Source organism: Oncorhynchus keta, unplaced genomic scaffold (genome assembly GCF_023373465.1).
Source record: "Oncorhynchus keta strain PuntledgeMale-10-30-2019 unplaced genomic scaffold, Oket_V2 Un_contig_17534_pilon_pilon, whole genome shotgun sequence".
Taxonomy (NCBI): Eukaryota; Metazoa; Chordata; class Actinopteri; order Salmoniformes; family Salmonidae; genus Oncorhynchus; species Oncorhynchus keta.
This window is the reverse complement of record NW_026280473.1, coordinates 172,643-193,386: the sequence shown is the minus strand read 5'-3', so window position 1 is coordinate 193,386 and position 20,744 is coordinate 172,643. Positions and strand designations below refer to the sequence as shown.

At 40.7% G+C, this 20,744-nt stretch overlaps 2 protein-coding genes across 31 annotated transcripts in view; one reads left to right on the top strand and one right to left on the bottom strand.

Moving 5' to 3' along the window:
- Positions 1-1,421: 1,421 nt before the first annotated feature.
- Positions 1,422-15,278, bottom strand: LOC127919801 (zinc finger protein with KRAB and SCAN domains 1-like). The gene is made up of 5 exons (XM_052503641.1): positions 15,138-15,278; positions 14,474-14,685; positions 7,422-7,574; positions 5,414-5,608; positions 1,422-1,552 (listed from the first exon to the last, which is right to left on the bottom strand). Exons 2-5 carry the CDS (start codon positions 14,664-14,666, stop codon positions 1,422-1,424), a joined length of 672 nt encoding a protein of 223 aa, XP_052359601.1. The 5' UTR covers positions 14,667-14,685; positions 15,138-15,278.
- Positions 15,239-20,744, top strand: part of LOC127919796 (zinc finger protein 883-like) — an 18,619-nt gene continuing 13,113 nt past the window's right edge. For 29 of the 30 annotated variants that reach the window (XM_052503614.1, XM_052503617.1, XM_052503631.1 and 26 more), the window contains exons 1-3: positions 16,735-16,955; positions 17,263-17,310; positions 19,084-19,176. In XM_052503614.1, coding sequence (XP_052359574.1) covers positions 16,769-16,955; positions 17,263-17,310; positions 19,084-19,176 — 328 coding nt within the window. In that variant the 5' untranslated portion in view covers positions 16,735-16,768. Of the gene's footprint in view, positions 15,339-16,734; positions 16,956-17,262; positions 17,311-19,083; positions 19,177-20,744 lie in introns of those variants that run through there. The other variant, XM_052503635.1, reaches the window with a different exon arrangement.

The following is a 20,744-nucleotide window of genomic DNA, read 5'->3' as shown; positions in this document are numbered from 1 at the left end:
CTCTCTCTCACCTTTGTGTATCTCCCGGTGTCTCTCTCTCACCTTTGTGTATCTCCCGGTGTCTCTCTCTCACCTTTGTGTATCTCCCGGTGTGTCTCTCTCACCTTTGTGGATCTCTTGGTGTCTCTCTCACCTTTGTGGATCTCCTGGTGTCTCTTGAGGTCCTGGAACAGCAGGAAACACTTCCCACAGACGGAGCACTGGTGGTGTATCTCCCCACTGTGAGACTTCATGTGAGACTTTAGTAAAGGCGCTGTGGTGAACCTCTTGCCACACTCTGAGCAGAGGTACAGTCTTTTAGGGTCCGTGTACGGCTTCTGCCCCTGTTCGGGATCCCCTGGGCTGTCTGGGTCCGAGGTGGCGCTCTCTCCTGCTTCAATGACCACGTCACAGGTTTTAGAACACATCGAGACAGAAGCAAGAACAGCAAGAACACATACAGTAGACTTACACCCTATGGTAACTGTCCTCTGAGCCTCTATAACCACACCCTATGGTAACTGTCCTGAGCCTCTATAACCACACCCTATGGTAACTGTCCTGAGCCTCTATAACCACACCCTATGGTAACTGTCCTCTGAGCCTCTATAACCACACCCTATGGTAACTGTCCTCTGAGCCTCTATAACCACACCCTATGGTAACTGTCCTGGAGCCCCTATAACCACACCCTATGGTAACTGTCCTCTGAGCCTCTATAAACCACACCCTATGGTAACTGTCCTCTGGAGCCTCTATAACCACACCCTATGGTAACTGTCCTCTGAGCCTCTATAACCACACCCTATGGTAACTGTCCTCTGAGCCTCTATAACCACACCCTATGGTAACTGTCCTCTGAGCCTCTATAACCACACCCTATGGTAACTGTCCTCTGAGCCCCTATAACCACACCCCTATGGTAACTGTCCTCTGAGCCTCTATAACCACACCCTATGGTAACTGTCCTCTGAGCCTCTATAACCACACCCTATGGTAACTGTCCTCTGAGCCTCCCTATAACCACACCCTATGGTAACTGTCCTCTGAGCCTCTATAACCACACCCTATGGTAACTGTCCTCTGAGCCTCTATAACCACACCCTATGGTAACTGTCCTCTGAGCCTCTATAACCACACCCTGGTAACTGTCCATAATCACAACCAGTCGGACAGTCCTCTGAGCTCTATAACAATCGGGTAACTTCTCGAGCTCTATAATGCACCTATGGTAATCTGCCCTCGAGCCTCTATAACACGATCCTGGGGCTTTTTGTGCGAAGGTCACACCCTATTAACTACCAACGAGCCACACAGATTTGCTGAGCCCCTATAACAGAGAGATGGTAACTTCTCTCACCTCTATAACCCCACCTATGGTAACTGTCCTCTGAGCTTTCTATAACACACAGCCACTACAGGAAACGCTGTCCTCTGAGCCTCTATAACCACACCTGGGTGGGTTTGTCTTCGCTGTGGATCTTCAGGTGGATCCTCAGGCTGGTATAACCACGCCTAGGTGAACGTCTTGAGCCGCACCACGAACAGCGTAACGGTCTGTCCGAGGTGACTGCTTTAATGTCCTCTGACATCACAGAGGTTAAACCGCCTCTGAGCCTCTATAACCACAAGGAGAGAACAGCACCACCAGCATACAGTATTAGGCATATAACTGGGCAAATACATTTTAACTGAATGGAGACAGATTTTTTTTAACCCCGTAAAAATGTATGTCCTCTGACAAAAACAAACAAAAAACATAGATTTTTAACCACACCCTACATACAGCTCTATGCACAAGGACTGTCCTTCTGTTTACACTGAACATTTGAGCCCCTAAAACACATTTACTGGAAGAACTGTGAGGAGTTTGGTAGGAGTTGTGAGGGAGTTTGGTAGGAGTTGTGAGGGAGTTTGGTAGGAGTTGTGAGGGAGTTTGGTAACTGGACTTGTGAGGGGTTTGGTAGGAGTTGTGAGGGAGTTTGGTAACTGTCCTCTGGAGCCTTAACCAGTGAAATCTCCTCAGCTTATATTTACGTGACCTGGTTTCTTAAAGACACTGCATAAAGAACTGTCGTCAGTTTATGACAGGACACATTGAGCTTGAAGGAAGTGAGTGGAGTGGATTTACACACCGGTAACAGATCTCTACAAAAAGGGTGTAAATAGCCTCTATAACATCCTCCTCTACATATGTGGGTATTATTCTACACACGGGCAATTATTTAAATCTGCTCCGCAGAGCAAAACCACATTTGGTGTATAATGAACTATACTCCACAGGACTGTATGGTACTATAATGAACTATAATCCACAGGACTGTATGAGTACTATAACCAACTATACTCCACAGGACTGTATGGTACTATACTGAACTATACTCCACAGGACTGTATGGTACTATACTGAACTATACTCCACAGGACTGTATGGTACTATACTGAACTATACTCCACAGTACAGGACTGTATGGTACTATAATGAACTATACCCCAGGACTGTATGGTACTATACTGAACTATACCCACAGGACTGTATGGTACTATAATGAACTATACTCCACAGTACAGGACTGTATGGTACTATAATGAACTATACTCCACAGTACAGGACTGTATGGTACTATAATGAACCTAGAATCCACAGGACTGTATGGTACTATAATGAACTATACCCCACGAATGTATGGTACTATAATGAACTATACCACAGGACTGTATGGTACTATAATGAACTATGGTAACTCCCCAGGACTGTATGGTACTATACTGAACTATACTCAACACACTCTATGGTACTATAATGAACTATACCACCACAGGACTGTATGGTACTATAATAACTAGAATCCACAGGACTGTATGGTACTATAATGAACTATACTCCACATGACTGTATGGTACTATAGTGAACTACCACACCACAGGACTGTATGGTACTATAATGGTATTATACTCCCAGTACAGGACTGTATGGTACTATAAATGAACTATAACCACATGACTGTAATGAGCCTCTATAATGAACTAGTCCTCTGAATCCACAGGACTGTATGGTACTATAATGAACTATACTCCACACACTGTATGGTACTATAATGAACTATACTCCACAGGACTGTATGGTACTATAATGAACCATACTTCCCAGGACTGTATGGTACTATACTGAACTATACTCCACAGGACTGTATGGTACTATAATGAACTATACTCCACAGGACTGTATGGTACTATACTGAACTATACTCCACAGGACTGTATGGCAGTACTATACTGAACTATACTCCAGAACACACAGCCACAGGACTGTATGGTACTATAATGAACTATACTCCACAGGACTGTATGGTACTATACTGAAACTATACTCCACAGGACTGTATGGTACTATAATGAACTATACTCCACAGTACAGGACTGTATGGTACTATTACAACTATACTCCACAGTACAGGACTGTATGGTACTATAATTAACTAGAACCACAAGGACTGTATGGTACTATAATGAACTAGAATCCACAGTAGGACTGTATGGTACTATAATGAACTATACTCCACACCATATGTGTCACTATAATGAACTTACTCCCCAGGACTGTAGTACTATACAACTATACTCAACAGGACTCTATGGTACTATAATGAACTATACTCCACAGGACTGTATGGTACTATAATGAACTATACCCACAGGACTGTATGGTACTATAATGAACTAGAATCCACAGGACTGTATGGTACTATAATGAACTATACTACATGACTGTATGGTACTATAATGAACTATACTCACATGACTGTATGGTACTATAGTGAACTATTTGACTGTATGGTACTATAATGAACTATACTCCACAGTACAGGACTGTACATTTGTATGGTACTATAATGAACTATACTCCCACAGGACTGTATGGTACTATACTGAACTATACTCCACAGGACTGTATGGTACTATAATGAAATATACTCCACAGGACTGTCTGGTACTATAATGAACTATACTCCACACGACTGTATGGTACTATAATGAACTATACTGCACAGGACTGTATGGTACTATAATGAACTATACTCCACAGGACTGTATGGTACTATAATGAACTTCTCCACAGTACAGGACTGTATGGATGGTACTATAATGAACTAGAATGGTACCACAGGACTGTATGGTACTATAGTGAACTATACTCCACAGGACTGTATGGTACTATAATGAGCTATACTCCACAGTAAACTGTATGGATGGTACTATAATGAACTTAGAATCCACAGGACTGTATGGTACTATAATGAACTATACCCACACACTGTATGGTACTATAATGAACTATACTCCACAGGACTGTATGGTACTATAATGAACTTTACTCCCAGGACTGTATGGTACTATAATGAACTATACTCCACAGGACTGTATGGTACTATAATAACTATACGGCACAGGACTGTATGGTACTATAATGAACTATACTCCACAGGACTGTATGGTACTATAATGAACTATACTCCACAGGACTGTATGGTACTATAATGCAACTATACCAGGACAGGACTGTATGGTACTATAATGAACTATACGCCACTGTACAGACTGTATGGTACTATACTGAACTATACTCCACAGGACTGTATGGTACTATAATTAACTATACTCCACAGTACAGGGATGGTACTATACTGAACTATACTCCACAGGACTGTATGGTACTATAATGAACTATACTTCCCAGTACAGGACTGTATGGTACTATACTGAACTATACTCCACAGGACTGTATGGTACTATAATGAACTATACTCCACAGTACAGGACTGTATGGTACTATACTGAACTATACTCCACAGGACTGTATGGTACTATAATGAACTATACTCCAGGAGGACTGTATGGTACTATAATGAACTATACTCACACATGACTGTATGGTACTATGAGAACTAACTCCACACCAACACTACCTTACAGAGCACCAACACTACCTTACAGAGCACCAAAACTACCTTACAGAGCACCAACACTACCTTACAGAGCACCAAAACTACCTTACAGAGCACCAACACTACCTTACAGAGCACCAACACTACCTTACAGAACACCCTTGAGAGAGGAGCGACGCGGTGTTTGAGGAGCGACGCCGGGTGAGAGAGGCAAGCGACGCCTGGTGAGAGAGGAGCGACGCTTGAGAGAGGAGCGACGCCGGGTGGGAGGGGACTTGCCGGGAGAGAGAGGAGCGACGTCGGGTGAGAGAGGAGCGAAGCCGGGAGAGAGAGGAGCGACGCCGGGAGAGGAGGAGCGATGCCGGGTGAGAGAGGAGCGACGCCGGGTGAGAGAGGAGCGACGTCGGGTGAGAGAGAGGAGCGATACCGGGTGAGAGGAGCGACCCCGGGTGGGAGAGGAGCGTCGGGTGTTTGGGTGTCTCTCTTACCTTTGTGGATCATCTGGTGTCTCTTCAGGTCTGTGGATCGTAGGAAGCGCTTCCCACAGAAGGAGCACTGGTGGGGTTTCTCTCCGCTGTGTCTCTGCATGTGAGTCTTCAGGCTGCTTGGTGCAGTGAACCGCTTACCACACTGGGAGCAGAGGAACGGTCTCTCTTTGTCTGAGCTGGCACCCTCTCCTGTTTCTATAACAACATCACAGGGGTTAAACAGGAGTCCCTGGACACAGCCTTTAGCCGTGGTATATTGGCCATATATCACAAACCCCAAGGTTCCTTATTTTGCTGTTATAAACTGGTTATCAATGTAATTAGAGCAGTATAAATACATATTATGCTATACCTGTGGTATACGGTCTGATAAACCACGGCTGTTAGCCAATCAGCATACAGGGCTCCGAACCACCCAGTTTATTATACTGTATACAACACTATGCATTGGTATGTAGGAAGGTAGAAAGGGAAGATGACTCCTCTTGGACCCCTTTCAATGTAAACTGATCAGGAGTTATTTGGTTAGGGGCACAGTTTAGTACATACAAGATTGACAACTATAAGCAGTCACTCAGCCCTCTGGGCCCTTCTCAAAAGTAGTGCTCTATATAGGGAACTGGGTTCCATGAAACTGGTCTCTGATGTTCTGATCAGGGATTACCTGGTTGGGTCCTGTCCCCAACCTCCTTAGTCATCTGAAACTGGTCTCTGATGTTCTGATCAGGGATTACCTGGTTGGGTCCTGTCCCCAACCTCCTTAGTCATCTGAAACTGGTCTCTGATGTTCTGATCAGGGATTACCTGGTTGGGTCCTGTCCCCAACCTCCTTAGTCATCTGAAACTGGTCTCTGATGTTCTGATCAGGGATTACCTGGTTGGTCCTGTCTCCAACCTCCTTAGTCATCTGAAACTGGTCTCTGATGTTCTGATCAGGGATTACCTGGTTGGTCCTGTCTCCAACCTCCTTAGTCATCTGAAACTGGTCTCTGATGCTCTGATCAGGGATTACCTGGTTGGGTCCTGTCCCCAACCTCCTTAGTCATCTGAAACTGGTCTTTGATGTTCTGATCAGGGATTACCTGGTTGGTCCTGTCCCCAACCTCCTTAGTCATCTGAAACTGGTCTCTGATGTTCTGATCAGGGATTGCCTGGTTGGTCCTGTCCCAACCTCCTTAGTCATCTGAAACTGGTCTCTGATGTTCTGATCAGGGATTACCTGGTTGGTCCTGTCCCCAACCTCCTTAGTCATCTGAAACTGGTCTCTGATGTTCTGATCAGGGGTTTGATTGCCTGGTTGGTCCTGTCCCCAACCTCCTTAGTCATCTGAAACTGGTCTCTGATGTTCTGATCAGGGATTACCTGGTTGGGTCCTGTCCCCAACCTCCTTAGTCATCTGAAACTGGTCTCTGATGTTCTGATCAGGGATTACCTGGTTGGTCCTGTCCCCAACCTCCTTAGTCATCTGAAACTGGTCTCTGATGTTCTGATCAGGGATTACCTGGTTGGTCCTGTCCCCAACCTCCTTAGTCATCTGAAACTGGTCTCTGATGTTCTGATCAGGGATTACCTGGTTGGTCCTGTCTCCAACCTCCTTAGTCATCTGAAACTGGTCTCTGATGTTCTGATCAGGGATTACCTGGTTGGTCCTGTCCCCAACCTCCTTAGTCATCTGAAACTGGTCTCTGATGTTCTGATCAGGGATTACCTGGTTGGTCCTGTCCCCAACCTCCTTAGTCATCTGAAACTGGTCTCTGATGTTCTGATCAGGGATTACCTGGTTGGTCCTGTCCCCAACCTCCTTAGTCATCTGAAACTGGTCTCTGATGTTCTGATCAGGGATTACCTGGTTGGTCCTGTCCCCAACCTCCTTAGTCATCTGAAACTGGTCTCTGATGTTCTGATCAGGGATTACCTGGTTGGTCCTGTCCCCAACCTCCTTAGTCATCTGAAACTGGTCTCAATATACTGTAGCTCCATCTGGATGTTTTGATCAGGGATTAATTACCTGGGTTGGTCCTGTCCCCATCCTCCTCCTCTCTGTCCCCAACCTCCTCCTCTCCGTCCTCCTCCTCCTCCTCTCTGTCCCCAATCTCCTCCTCTCCATCCTCCTCCTCTCTGACCCCCTCCTCCTCTTCTTCTCTTTTAACAGTAACAAGTCCTGTAAAATGTCAAACCAAAAGATCTAAAACACTTTATAATATAAATGCCTCCCATCAGTACTCCACCAGAGGGAGCTCTAACTTGGTTCCCTGTAGAATCAAGAGCTCCTTGGGGAGGGGACACATTCTGGTACTCTGCTGCAGTTCTGTGAAACTGAACATGTAAAGTGTCACTTATGGAAATATCTGTAAAGTAACGTAACGGTGTGATTAGGGGTAAGCTATTCTTTCAAGAGGTGACTCTTAAAACGAGCACCTATGTGCTGTTAATTGTTCTAAGTTGTTGTATATATATTTTGTAATTGATGATAATGTTGTTTTAAATTGCATTGAGAATAATGTGTAAATCAGGCCCATCTCACAGGACCACAGTGGAAATATGTTGTGTCATGTCATGTTGTGTCATGTTGTGTCATGTCATGTTGTGTTATGTTGTGTCATGTTGTGTCATGTCATGTTGTGTCATGTCATGTTGTGTCATGTTGTGTCAGGTCATGTTGTGTTATGTTGTGTCATGTTGTGTTATGTTATGTTGTGTTGTGTCATGTCATGTTGTGTCATGTTGTGTCATGTCATGTTGTGTTATGTCATGTTGTGTCATGTTGTGTCAGGTCATGTTGTGTCATGTTGTGTCATGTTGTGTCATGTCATGTTGTGTCATGTTGTGTCAGGTCATGTTGTGTCATGTCATGTCGTGTCAGGTCATGTTGTGTCATGTTGTGTCATGTCGTGTTATGTTGTGTCATGTCGTGTTATGTTGTGTTATGTTGTGTCATGTCGTGTCATGTTGTGTCATGTCGTGTCATGTTGTGTCATGTCGTGTCATGTTGTGTCATGTCGTGTTATGTTGTGTCATGTCGTGTCATGTTGTGTCATGTCATGTTGTGTCATGTTGTGTCAGGTCATGTTGTGTCATGTCATGTCGTGTCAGGTCATGTTGTGTCATGTTGTGTCATGTCATGTCGTGTCATGTTGTGTCATGTCGTGTTATGTTGTGTTATGTTGTGTCATGTTGTGTCATGTCATGTTGTGTCAGGTCATGTTGTGTCATGTCATGTCGTGTCAGGTCATGTTGTGTCATGTTGTGTCATGTCATGTTGTGTCATGTTGTGTCATGTCATGTTGTGTCATGTTGTGTCATGTCATGTTGTGTCATGTCATGTTGTGTCATGTCGTGTCAGGTCATGTTGTGTCATGTTGTGTCATGTTGTGTCATGTCATGTTGTGTCATGTTGTGTCATGTCATGTTGTGTTATGTTGTGTCATGTTGTGTCATGTCGTGTCGTGTCGTGTCATGTCATGTTGTGTCATGTTGTGTCATGTCATGTTGTGTCATGTCATGTTGTGTCATGTTGTGTCAGGTCATGTTGTGTCATGTCATGTCGTGTCAGGTCATGTTGTGTCATGTTGTGTCATGTCGTGTCGTGTTATGTTGTGTCATGTCATGTTGTGTCATGTTGTGTCATGTTGTGTCATGTCGCGTCATGTTGTGTCATGTCGTGTTGTGTCGTGTCATGTCGTGTTATGTTGTGTCATGTCGTGTTATGTTGTGTCATGTCATGTTATGTTGTGTCATGTCGTGTTATGTTGTGTCATGTCATGTTATGTTGTGTCATGTCGTGTCATGTTGTGTCATGTCGTGTCATGTTGTGTCATGTCGTGTCATGTTGTGTCATGTCATGTCGTGTCATGTTGTGTCATGTCGTGTCGTGTTGTGTCATGTCACGTCGTGTTATGTCGTGTCATGTTGTGTCATGTCATGTTGTGTCATGTCGTGTCAGGTCATGTTGTGTCATGTTGTGTCATGTTGTGTCATGTCATGTTGTGTCATGTTGTGTCATGTCATGTTGTGTCATGTTGTGTCATGTTGTGTCATGTCATGTCATGTTGTGTCGTGTCATGTCGTGTTATGTTGTGTCATGTCGTGTTATGTTGTGTCATGTCGTGTCATGTTGTGTCATGTCGTGTCATGTTGTGTCATGTCGTGTTATGTTGTGTCATGTCGTGTCATGTTGTGTCATGTCATGTCGTGTCATGTTGTGTCATGTCGTGTCGTGTTGTGTCATGTCATGTCGTGTTATGTCGTGTCATGTTGTGTCATGTCATGTTGTGTCATGTCGTGTCAGGTCATGTTGTGTCATGTTGTGTCATGTTGTGTCATGTCATGTTGTGTCATGTTGTGTCATGTCGTGGGTGTTATGTTGTGTCATGTTGTGTTATGTTATGTTGTGTTGTGTCATGTTGTGTCATGTTGTGTCATGTCATGTTGTGTCATGTCATGTTGTGTCATGTTGTGTTATGTTATGTTGTGTTGTGTCATGTTATGTTGTGTCATGTCATGTTGTGTCATGTCATGTTGTGTCATGTCGTGTCATGTCATGTCATGTCGTGTCATGTCATGTCGTGTCATGTTGTGTCATGTTGTGTCATGTCGTGTCGTGTTATGTTGTGTCATGTTGTGTTATGTTATGTTGTGTCATGTCGTGTCATGTCATGTTGTGTCATGTCATGTCGTGTCATGTCATGTCGTGTCGTGTCATGTCATGTCGTGTCATGTCGTGTCATGTTGTGTCATGTTGTGTCATGTCGTGTCGTGTTATGTTGTGTTATGTTATGTTGTGTCATGTCATGTCGTGTTATGTCATGTCATGTCGTGTTATGTCATGTTATGTTGTGTCATGTCATGTTGTGTCATGTCGTGTTATGTCATGTCATGTTGTGTCATGTCGTGTCATGTCGTGTCATGTTGTGTCATGTCATGTCGTGTCATGTCATGTTGTGTCATGTCGTGTCATGTCATGTTGTGTCATGTCATGTCGTGTTATGTTGTGTCATGTTGTGTCATGTCATGTCGTGTCATGTCGTGTCATGTTGTGTCATGTCGTGTCATGTTGTGTCATGTTGTGTCCGTGTCATGTCGTGTTATGTTGTGTCATGTTGTGTCATGTCATGTTGTGTCATGTCATGTCATGTTGTGTCATGTCATGTCGTGTTATGTCATGTCATGTTGTGTCATGTTGTGTCGTGTCATGTCGTGTTATGTTGTGTCATGTTGTGTTATGTTATGTTGTGTTGTGTCATGTTTGTGTCATGTTGTGTTGTGTCATGTTGTGTCATGTTGTGTTGTGTCATGTTGTGTCATGTCATGTTGTGTCATGTCATGTTGTGTCATGTTGTGTTATGTTATGTTGTGTTGTGTCATGTTATGTTGTGTCATGTCATGTTGTGTCATGTCATGTTGTGTCATGTCATGTCGTGTCATGTCATGTCATGTCGTGTCATGTCATGTCGCGTCATGTTGTGTCATGTTGTTAATGTACGTAATCAATTTAAAATGTGTCATGTTGTGTTATGTTATGTTGTGTTGTGTCATAATCATGTTGTGTCGTGTCATGTTGTGTCATGTCATGTTGTGTTATTTAAGTCATGTTGTGTCATGTTGTGTCATATCATGTCGTGTCATGTGCGTGTCATGTTGTGTCATGTCATGTTGTGTCGTGTTATGTTAGTGTCATGTTGTGTCATGTCGTTGTCGTGTTATGTTGTGTTATGTTGTGTCATGTTGTGTCATGTTGTGTCATGTTGTGTCATGTTGTGTCATGTCATGTCGTGTTATGTTGTGTCATGTTGTTTGTCATGTTGTGTCATGTCATGTTGTGTCATGTTGTGTCATGTTGTGTCATGTCATGTTGTGTCAGGTCATGTTGTGTCAGGTCATGTTGTGTCATGTCATGTTGTGTCATGTCATGTTGTGTCAGGTCATGTTGTGCCTCAGGTCATGTTGTGTCATGTCATGTCGAGAAACAACATCAACATGTTGTGTTATGTCGTGTTATGTCATGTGTAGTGTCCATTCAAATGCCTTCATCCTGTCATGTTGTGTCAGGTCATGTTGTGTTGTCTTGTCTTCAGCTGGAGCAGACAACTACTTTTAATTACCTAATCAATTTAAAATCTAATCAATATTCACATAATAAGGTCTTGGGATAATACAGATCTAGTCTATTCCCTGGCTAGTGTACTTATTACCTGGGTTAAGATCCACACCTCCTCCTTCCTGGTCCTCCTCTTCTTCCATATCTACTGGAACAACATCAACATCACACATATTGGCCTGTGTCCGGAATGACACACTATTCCCTATATAGTGCACTATATGCTACTACTACTATGCTACTATGCTACTACTATGATACTACTACTACTACTACTCTGAACTATAGCAGACCTGGGTTCAAATAGTATTTGAAACCATTCAAATGCTTAAAACTGTGCTTGATTGAGCTTGCCTGGTAGCAATTGAACAAAATGGGATAGTCCCAAAAGTGTCACCCCGCCCCCTGGCTATTCCATGCCCTCCAGGCAGGCTCAACCAAACTACTGAAGGATTTGAATGTTTTAAATGATTTGTTATATATTTTTAAACTAGATTAGGCCTTCATTAACCTCTCTTTCTAAAAACTCCTATTAGGATTTAAACTAGCTCCATCTAAAAACTCCATTAGTAGTTAAATCCAAACAGCCTCCATCCTAAAAACTCCTATTAGGATGTAACCTAGCAACCTAAAACTCCTATTAGGATGCAATCCATAGCAACCTAAAAACTCCTATTAGTATGTTAACCATAGCAACCTAAAACTCCTACTAAACTAACCTAGCAACCTAAAACTCCTTTTAGGATGCAACCTAAAACTACACTATTAGGATGTAACCTAGCAACCTAAAAACTACTATTAGGATGTAACCTAGCAACCTAAAACTCCTATTAGGATGTAACCTAGCAGACCCATAAGCTCCATTTAGGATGCAACTGCTAAAACTACACTAGTTAGGATGTAACCTCCAACCTAAAACTCATATTGAGTAGTTTCAAAACCATACAGCCTCCATCCTGTAAACTTCTAGTAGCAGATCCATACAGCCTATCCTACTAAACTACACTGCAGATTACAGATCCCTAAACTACAGTAGTTACAGATCATACAGCCTCCTACTAAACTACACTGTAGTAGTTACAGATCCATACAGCCTCCATCCTACTAAACTACACTGTAGTAGTTACAGATCCCCTCCATCCTTTAAACTATCTGGTAGTTAAAGATCCATACAGCTTCATCCTACTAAACTACTGTAGTAGTTACAGATCCATACAGCCTTCATCCTACTAAACTACACTGTAGTAGTTACAGATCCATACAGCCTCCATCCTACTAAACTACACTGTAGTAGTTACAGATCCATACAGCCTCCATCCTACTAAACTACACTGTAGTAGTTACAGATCCATACAGCCTCCATCCTACTAAACTACACTGTAGTAGTTACAGATCCATACAGCCTCCATCCTACTAAACTACACTGTAGTAGTTACAGATCCATACAGCCTCCATCCTACTAAACTACACTGTAGCAGTTACAGATCCATACAGCCTCCATCCTACTAAACTACACTGTAGTAGTTACAGATCCATACAGCCTCCATCCTACTAAACTACACTGTAGTAGTTACAGATCCATACAGCCTCCATCCTACTAAACTACACTGTAGTAGTTACCATACAGCCTCCATCCATAAACTACACTGTAGTAGTTACAGATCCATACAGCCTCCATCCTACTAAACTACACTGTAGTAGTTACAGATCCATACAGCCTCCATCCTACTAAACTACACTGTAGTAGTTACAGATCCATACAGCCTCCATCCTACTAAACTACACTGTAGTAGTTACAGATCCATACAGCCTCCATCCTACTAAACTACACTGTAGTAGTTACAGATCCATACAGCCTCCATCCTACTAAACTACACTGTAGTAGTTACAGATCCATACAGCCTCCATCCTACTAAACTATACTGTAGCAGTTACAGATCCATACAGCCTCCATCCTACTAAACTACACTGTAGTAGTTACAGATCCATACAGCCTCCATCCTACTAAACTACACTGTAGTAGTTACAGATCCATACAGCCTCCATCCTACTAAACTACACTGTAGTAGTTACAGATCCATACAGCCTCCATCCTACTAAACTACACTGTAGTAGTTACAGATCCATACAGCCTCCATCCTACTAAACTACACTGTAGTAGTTACAGATCCATACAGCCTCCATCCTACTAAACTACACTGTAGTAGTTACAGATCCATACAGCCTCCATCCTACTAAACTACACTGTAGTAGTTACAGATCCATACAGCCTCCATCCTACTAAACTACACTGTAGTAGTTACAGATCCATACAGCCTCCATCCTACTAAACTACACTGTAGTAGTTACAGATCCATACAGCCTCCATCCTACTAAACTACACTGTAGCAGTTACAGATCCATACAGCCTCCATCCTACTAAACTACACTGTAGTAGTTACAGATCCATACAGCCTCCATCCTACTAAACTACACTGTAGCAGTTACAGATCCATACAGCTATGGAGTCTCCATCCGACCAAACTACACTTCCACTACTCTTCCCGAGTTACACTTACACACAGGTGTTCGGAGCATGCTATAGACAGCTAATTGGCTATAGACAGCTAATTGGCTATAGACAGCTAATTGGCTATAGACAGCTAATTGGCTATAGACAGCTAATTGGCACAGGTGGTCGCCTCTTGTATTCCATCTGTTTTCCATAAACAAGCGCTGTAAGTTGAAGATATGGCCGTATGGGAACAATAACCCTATCAAGGTGTGTATCAATTTAACCTTTTGTTTTTTTGTTGAAAATTATAAAAAGGTCCTTATCCTTCCAAAACCGTACCGCAAGCGACTCGTGTTAATATTCAGATTGAGCGAATGGGCTCTTAACAAAACTCCCCCCTGTACAGAAGACGCCTTCACCCAATGTCGGGGTCTACATCCAGTGGCAGGTGTAGGCATCTTAGACTCACCCGAGTCAACGTTACCGTCTTCCCTCTCCTGTTCTACTCCTCCGTTCTCTTCCTCGGTTCTTCTCTCATCCTCCTCTTCCTCTTTTTTGACAATCACATTGAGCTCCAGTGTTTGACTGCAGTCCTCCAGCTTCACTGACGCCATCTCTTGACCTGGCTGTGAGCTTTTCTGGTCCGGACTCGGTTCAGTCATGGTATGCTAGAGGCCGATGCTTTAATAAGAAAGGAAAATAGATATGTTCATGTAATTAAAATAAAATATAAAACAATAAAATATATATAAATCACAATGGGAGGAACCGACTTTCATGCCAGGGAAAGCGCTGCAGATAAACAATTAGCTGAAGGCCATTTCACCAATCACCATGTTTGTATAGGCTAAATGGTGACGTAATGTACGACCGCGCGAAAGAATGTAGTCTTTCTACGTACAGTGTTTTCACTCCGACATAATTCATTCATATGGAGTTCCTCCCCTGGACTGTAATGGATTTTTATCGATAACGTTCCTGGCCAGAACAACAACCGAGACAGCCCAACGGACCGTGGCTCTCTACAACCTCACTGTTCAACATCTTCCACATCGCCGACCGACAAACGTTAACTGTAAGTTTCACCGTCTGGTTATAGTTTAAATTACTATAATCAAAACATGACAGATTACCTGATATCACTGGTCTTTTATTGTTTGATTAGACTCTGAGCATGGAGAATCGGATGAGCCAGTACAGTAAACTTCCGCCTGCGCGCAGGATGGGAAAGGGCGTCATGTTCACGGGCGTCATGTAAGCGCAGGGGTCGGCCATCACACCGACCGATTCACAACCCTCCTCCCAGTTTATCAATAAAAGACCAGCGATTTCAGGTAATCCGAAAATGCTTTCATGATCATATAAACGACAGACAAGAGTTGAACAGTACAGTAAACGTTTATTGTCAATCGGTAATGTGGTAGATTGCAGCTGTTGAATAGTGTCAGTTTTGTCCGGCTTGCAGCGGTTGTTGTGGTTTCCGTCTGTCATGTTTATTATTATTTATTTTTTTACTCAGGGTCGTTATCGATACAAGCCATTACATAGGTGAGGACTCAAAATGAATGTATATCTGAGTAAGAGTATGGTACTGTGTAAAAAAAAAAGTGCTGATTAGTTAAATACCCCTTATTGTTCTACTGTAGCGCTTGTTGCACAAGCAAGAAAACGGACTCATCACACCGTGACAAATATAATGAAAAGAGGATACCGAGTCAGTATGTGTGTATATATATATATACTACCGTTCAAAAATGGGGAGTCACTTAGAAATGTCCTTGTTTTCCATGAAAACATACATGAAATTAGTTGTAAAAATTAATAGGAAATATAGTCTAGACATTTACAAGGTTATACATAATGGTTTTTAATTGAAATAATAATTATGTCCTTCAAACTTTGCTTTCATCAAAGAATCCTCAATTTGCAGCAATTACAGCGTTTGCAGGCCTTTGGCATTCCATGCTTCCTGAAGCACCTCCCACAAATTGGATTGGCTTGATGGGCATTTCTTATGTACCATACGGTCAAACTGCTCCCCCAACAGCTCAATAGGGTTGAGATCCGGTGACGGTGCTGGCCACTCCATTATAGACAGAATACCAGCTAACTGCTTCTTCCCTAAATAGTTATTGCATAGTTTGGAGCTGTGCTTTGGCTCCAATTAAGCGCCGTCCACAGAGTATGGCATGGCGTGGAACAATTGAGTGATAACCTTCCTTCTTCAAGATCCCTTTTACCCTGTACAAATCTCCCACTTTACCACCACCAAAGCACCCCCAGACCATCACATTCCCTCCACCATGCTTGACAGATGGCGTCAAGAACTCTTCCAGCATCTTTTCATTTTTCTGAGTCTCACGAATGATCTCCTTTGTGATCTGAATATCTCAAACTTAGATTTGTCTGTCCATAACACCTTTTTCCAATCTTCCTCTGTCCATTGTCTGTGTTCTTTTACCCATCTTAATCTTTTATTTTTATTGGTCAGTCTGAGATATGGCTTTTTCTTTTCTGGGTTCTGGCTGCCGTGTTCATACCATGTCTGAACTGGGTTCTGGCTGCAGTGTTCATACCATGTCTGAACTTTCTGGCTGCAGTGTTCCATGTCTGAACCATGAACTGGGTTCTGAACTGGGTTCTGGCTGCAGTGTTCATACCATGTCTGAACTGGGTTCTGGCTGTTCAGTGTCTGAACTGGGTTCTGGCTGGGTTCAGTGTTCATACCATGTCTGAACTGGGTTCTGGCTGCAGTGTTCATACCATGTCTGAACTGGGTTCTGGCTGCAGTGTTGCAGCCCAGACAAGCTCACAACAGGTTCCAGAGATGGCATCAGTGAAGCTGGAGGACTGCAGTAAAACACTGGAACTCAATGTGATTGTCAAAGAGGAGGAGGAGGAGCGAGAAATCGAGGAGGAGGAGGAAGAGGAAGATAATGACATTGACTCTGGTGAGTCCAGGTTGGCTATGCCAACATTCTGGGTTACATCATAGTCCTTAAAGTCCAGATCTGGGTTCAAATAGGATTTAAAAACATTCAAATACGTTCAGTGTTTGTTGGAGCCTTGCTGAAGTGTCAGCTAGTTAAGTGGGGTGATGGTCACTTTTGAGACTATTGGACCAGGCACATATTGATTTCAATCAAGCACAGACAGATTTTAAATTCGAATTGAACCCATGTCTACTATTGTCTAGTGTGGCACACACAGTAGTCCAAAAATAACCCCTAAGCCCCTGTTTTGATGTTGTTCAAGTAGATATGGAAGAAGAGGAGGACCAGGGAGAAAGAGGTGTGGCCAACCCAGGTAATATATTACAATAGAAAGAGAACTAACCCAGGTAATATATTACAATAGAAAGAGAACTAACGCAGGTAATATATTACAATAGAAAGAGAATAGAATAAAGCCTATTATATTATTATTGTTATTATTATTATTATTATTATTATTATTATTATTACTACTACTACTACTACTACTAATACTACTATTATTACTACTACTACTACTACTACTACTAATTACTATTACTGTTATCATTATTATTACTACTATTATTGTTACTATTATTATTATTATTACTACTAATACTATTATTATTACTACTAATACTATTATTATTATTACTACTAATACTACTATTATTATTACTATTCCTGTTATCATTATTATTACTATTATTATTACTACTAATACTACTATTATTATTATTATTATTACTACTACTACTATTATTGTTACTATTATTATTACTATTCTAATATACTATTATTGTTACTATTATTATTACTACTAATACTACTATTATTATTATTATTAATATTATTATTATTACTACTACTACTTCTTATTACTACTACTACTATATTATTATTATTAATATTATTATTATTACTACTACTACTACTATTATTACTATTATTATTATTACTATTACTACTACTACTACTAATACTACTACTATTACTGTTATTATTACTACTATTATCATTACTATTATTATTATTACTATTACTACTACTAATACTACTACTATTACTGTTATTATTACTACTATTATTATTACTATTATGATTACTTGTATTATTATTATTACTACTATTATTATTACTATTATTATTACTGTTATCATTATTACTACTACTATTATTATTACTATTATTATTATTATTATTATTATTATTACTACTATTATTACTACTAATACTACTATTACTTACTATTACTGTTATCATTACTATTACTACTATTATTATTACTATTACTTATTATTATTATTATTATTATTACTACTATTATTACTACTAATACTACTACTATTACTACTACTATTATTACTATTACTATCATTATTATTACTATTATGATTATTACTATTATTATTATTACTACTATTATTATTACTATTATTATTACTACTAATACTACTATTATTATTACTATTACTGTTATCATTATTATTACTACTATTATTATTACTATTATTATTATTATTACTACTACTACTATTATTGTTACTATTATTATTACTATTAATACTACTATTTTGTTATTACTACTACTACTACTACTACTACTTTTATTATTATTACTACTACTATTACTACTACTACTATTATTACTATTATTATTATTATTACTATTACTACTACTACTACTAATACTACTACTATTACTGTTATTATTACTACTATTATTATTACTATTATTATTATTACTATTACTACTACTACTACTAATACTACTACTATTACTGTTATTATTACTACTATTATTATTACTATTACTACTATTATTATTACTATTATTATTACTACTAATACTACTATTATTATTACTACTAATACTACTATTATTATTATTATTGTTACCATTATTATTATTATTACTACTACTACTATTATTGTTACTATTATTATTACTACTATTACTACTATTACTACTACTACTACTATTATTACTACTATTATTACTATTATTCTTTTTCAAATGTTTTATTACTATTATTATGTGAAGATCTATTATAAAGTTTTAATGAACATTGTGTTCCAGTCTTATTGGTTTGATGTTTTACAGGGCTTGTTATTGTTAAAAGAGAGGATGAGGAGGAGAGGGACAGAGAGAAGGATGAAGAGGAGGAGGAGGAAGGTGTGGATAGGACCAAGCCAGGTAATCACTGATCAGAACATGCATCCAGAGGAGGAGGTGGGGGATGAAGAGGAGGAGGAAGGTATAGATGGGACCAAGCCAGGATTTATTTAAACACATGACCAATTCATATACACATTAATATACAATAAACACATTCAACTATCCATTAATATACAATAAACACATTCAAATACCCATTCATATACACATTAATATACAATAAACACATTCAACTACCCATTAATATACAATAAACACATTCAAATACCCATTCATATACACATTAATATACAATAAACACATTCAAATACCCATTCATATACACATTAATATACAATAAACACATTCAACTACCCATTAATATACAATAAACACATTCAACTACCCATTAATATACAATAAACACATTCAAATACCCATTCATATACACATTAATATACAATAAACACATTCAACTACCCATTAATATACAATAAACACATTCAAATACCCATTCATATACACATTAATATACAATAAACACATTCAACTACCCATTCATATACACATTAATATAAAATAAACACATTCAACTACCCATTCATATACACATTAATATACAATAAACACATTCAACTACCCATTCATACACATATTAATATACAATAAATACATTAAACTCCACATTTATATAGACATTAATATGCAAAGTGCTGTACAGAAACCCATTCTAAAACCCCAAACAGCAAGCAATGCAGGTGTAGAAGCACGGTGATTAGGAAAAATTCCCTAGAAAGGCCAAAACCTAGGAAGAAACCTAGAGAGAAACCAGGCTATGAGGGGTTCTGGGGCCCCACAAGGGTGTGTTCTCAGCCCTCTCCTGTACTCCCTGTTCAGCCATGACTGCGTGGCCATGCACGCCTCCAACTCAATCATCAAGTTTGCAGACGACACTACAGTGGTAGGCTTGATTACCAACAATGACGAGACGGCCTACAGGGAGGAGGTGAGGGCCCTCGGAGTGTGGTGTCAGGAAAATAACCTCTCACTCAATGTCAACAAAACAAAGGAGATGATCGTGTACTTCAGGAAACAGCAGTGGGAGCACCCCCCTTTCCACATTGATGGGACAGCAGCGGAGAAGGTGGAAAGTTAAGTTCCTCTGCGTACACATCACGGACAAACTGAAATGGTCCACCCACACAGACAGCATGGTGAAGAAGCTGAAGAAATTTGGCTTGTCACCTAAAACCCCCCACAAACTTCTACAGATGCACAATCGAGATCATCCTGTCAGGCTTTATCAACACCTGGTAGGGCAAACTACCTTCCCTGAACCGTAAGGCTCTCCAGAGGGTAGTGCGGTCTGCACAACGCATCACCGGGGGCAACTACACTTCCCTGAACCGTAAGGCTCTCCAGAGGGTAGTGAGGTCTGCACAACGCATCACCGGGGGCAACTACACTTCCCTGAACCGTAAGGCTCTCCAGAGGGTAGTGCGGTCTGCACAACGCATCACCGGGGCAACTACACTTCCCTGAACCGTAAGGCTCTCCAGAGGGTAGTGCGGTCTGCACAACGCATCACAGGGGGCAACTACACTTCC

Excerpts from the sequence above, each read along its gene's own strand:
- LOC127919801 (XM_052503641.1), bottom strand. The coding sequence starts at position 14,666 with ATGACTGAACCGAGTCCGGACCAGAAAAGCTCACAGCCAGGTCAAGAG. Across the intron at positions 7,575-14,473 it reads AGACGGTAACGTTGACTCGG|GACTTGTTACTGTTAAAAGA; the intron begins GTGAGTCTAAGA and ends GACATTTTACAG. Across the intron at positions 1,553-5,413 it reads ACACCAGATGATCCACAAAG|CAGTCACCTCGGACAGACCG; the intron begins GTAAGAGAGACA and ends AGGACATTAAAG.